Source organism: Mandrillus leucophaeus, unplaced genomic scaffold, assembly GCF_000951045.1.
Source record: "Mandrillus leucophaeus isolate KB7577 unplaced genomic scaffold, Mleu.le_1.0 Scaffold1067, whole genome shotgun sequence".
Lineage (NCBI taxonomy): Eukaryota > Metazoa > Chordata > Mammalia > Primates > Cercopithecidae > Mandrillus > Mandrillus leucophaeus.
This window is the reverse complement of record NW_012098843.1, coordinates 243,041-245,733: the sequence shown is the minus strand read 5'-3', so window position 1 is coordinate 245,733 and position 2,693 is coordinate 243,041. Positions and strand designations below refer to the sequence as shown.

General features: G+C 38.0%; 1 protein-coding gene across 1 annotated transcript in view; it reads left to right on the top strand.

The window, feature by feature from the left end:
* HINT3 (histidine triad nucleotide binding protein 3) overlaps nt 1–1,272 on the top strand; it is a 19,627-nt gene extending 18,355 nt beyond the window's left edge. Inside the window, exon 3 of the mRNA XM_011985094.1 lies at nt 1,097–1,272. Within this exon, the coding sequence (XP_011840484.1) occupies nt 1,097–1,272 (176 nt within the window). The remainder of the gene's footprint in view (nt 1–1,096) is intronic.
* The last annotated feature ends 1,421 nt before the right edge of the window (nt 1,273–2,693 follow it).

The window sequence follows — 2,693 nt, the reverse complement described above, 5'->3', positions numbered from 1 at the left end:
AGGATGCTTATTAGAAGAATGAACATTGGACAAAGATTCGAGAGCCCTGAGTCTCAACTCCAGCTCCACGACTGTCTAACTTTGTGACCTTGGGAATATTTTAAACTTTCTGGATCATGGCTTCGCCATCTTTAAGATGAAAAGATTGAGTGAAACTTTGAGTTGCTTCAAGCTTCTAGATTACTTGATTCTACATTATATGACTGTTTGGCAGAAAGAAAACCTAGTCTCCTCTTCTAGGTAGTGGTGGAAATTTCAAAGTATGTACTGCATATCTGACTCCACATTGGTAGTCCCAGAGGATCACTGCTGCAGTATGGCACTTCTCCTATGCCTCCTTTCCACACTTCCACTCACTGATACCTTGAACAGGCAAATATTTTTGGGCTTTGATTATTGTTACAGGTGTGTCTTGCTCTGCTGAGCATAGGTGGACTTGCAAAACTTTTTGTAAGCTTATTTTTAAGAGTTTAAATCATATTTTAAAAACTTTGTAACCATTTAAAGGAATTCTCGTGTATCTTTTAGAAAGCACATAATTATCATTATCATGTAACTTATTTTAAGTATTAACCAAGAAACCTGGGTGATGATGAAAGTTTTTTTATGATGACATAATTAATCTCACTACTGAAATATTGTTGGTTTGGTAGGAAATGTCTGAGTACTTTATTAAAGGAAAAAGTGTGCCATCTACTGGCTATGTATTGAATAAATGAACACAACTACTTGATTGTCCAGTGATGTTTTAAAAAATTCATTGCAAGGGCGTATCTTAAGGGAATGAAAGCTTAAGATGATGAAGACTGAAGTGATATGACATTATGCCAACTCAGAATTCATAAAGATTATACTAAGGCGTAATATGCTGTTAAGGCCTTCCTTGATGATGAGCTTATGTTACTACAAACTTCAACATGAAAAGAAGAGGAAGTGTGTGAATCCTCAGAAGTGCATAAAAAGAAACAATGAGATTTGTGACAGTCTATTTACCTTAGGAACTTGTTTTGGATCTCGTTAAAATTTATGTGTTTCCACCTGAAAAATGACTTTAAACTATTTTAAAACTGGTTTGTCAATCATCTCTTTCCTTTCTATTTTAGGATGGGTTTTCATATGCCACCATTCTGTTCCATTTCCCACTTGCACCTTCATGTTCTGGCACCAGTGGATCAGCTTGGCTTCTTATCCAAGTTGGTTTACAGAGTCAATTCCTATTGGTTTATCACAGTGAGTATTCTTGTTATGTCAGCAGCATACAAAAATATTTAAAATATCCTTTTCGTTGTAGTTTTTTCTTCTCAACAGTAGGTACTTACAGCTCTCATAGGCTTGATTACCTGTTTTAACATACTGCTTGCACATATCCAAAATAATATTTTTAATTTGGGGGAGTTTCAAGATCATCAGTCTGTAGGAAGAGAAGCTATGGCTAAGTCTTCCCCATTGCAAGTAGCGGATACGATGTAGAAGAACCATGGTATTCAGGGTTCTGACTTTGGAGTCAGATCTGGATTCAAATTCTGACTGCAGTGCTTGCTTGAGGGTTCATGTAAAAGTTACTTACATTTTTTAAGGCTCAAGGTCTTTATCTGTTACCTGCATATAGGTAATAGTGCCTACACCTAGGGTTGATAAGAGAGTTGATAAGATAACTTATGTGTAAGACACTTAAAACAGTACCTTGCAAATAGTAAGTAGTCAGGAAATGTTACCTGCTACCTCTCTTGTATCATCAACATTGTAGAAATTTGGTTTTTGTGTTTTTTGATAATTCAAACTCCTTAGAAAAGAGTTTTAGTAGTAGCATCACTTACCAGATCTACGGCCGAAGGTGTTTTGTTTTGTTTTGTTTTGTTTTTGAGACAGAGTCTCACTCTGTCACCAGGCTGGAGTGCAGTGGTGCATTCTTGGCTCACTGCAACCTCCACCTCCCGGGTTCAAGCGATTCTCTTGCCTCAGCCTCCCAAGTAGCTGGGACTACAGGCGCGTGCCACCATGCCCAGCTAATTTTTGTATTTTTATTAGAGATGGGGTTTCACCATGTTGGCCAGGCTGGTCTCTATCTCCTGACCTCGTGATCCACCTGCCTCGGTGTCCCAAAGTGCTGGGATTACAGGTGTGAGCCGCTGCGCCCAACCCAAAGTTTTAAGTCTAAAAAATTACAGCATTCTGCTTTGTCAAAGCAAAAGTGGAGTAGAATTCAGCTGTTCATACACCTGTGGTCTGTTTATATACCTTAGTTATTAAGTGGCTCTGGGGTCCCTCTAAGGCCAATTGACCACTAATTTACCAGGGTGTTATTTTATGTGTCCATGATGATAAAGTGATCTATAGTTGCCATATCTGAATAATCATCCAATAGTATTTATTTATCATTAGTTATTGAACGGTATTATTCTAGTCATAGTACAGAAAAATTTAAAAAGTGTCTGATTTCTAGAAACTTCATATTTCAAACATATTATCCCTGTTTTCAACTTGTTGCCCAGATGATTTCATTTAAATAATATAAAAATACAAAAATTAGCTGGGTACGGTGGTGCATGCCTGTACCACCTACAGACTCAGCTACTTGGGAGGCTAAGATAGGAGGATCGCTTGGGTCCAGAATGTTGAGGCTATAGTGAGTGATCATGCCACTGCACTCCAGCCTGGGTGACGGAGTGAGACCTTGTCTCAAAAAATAATAA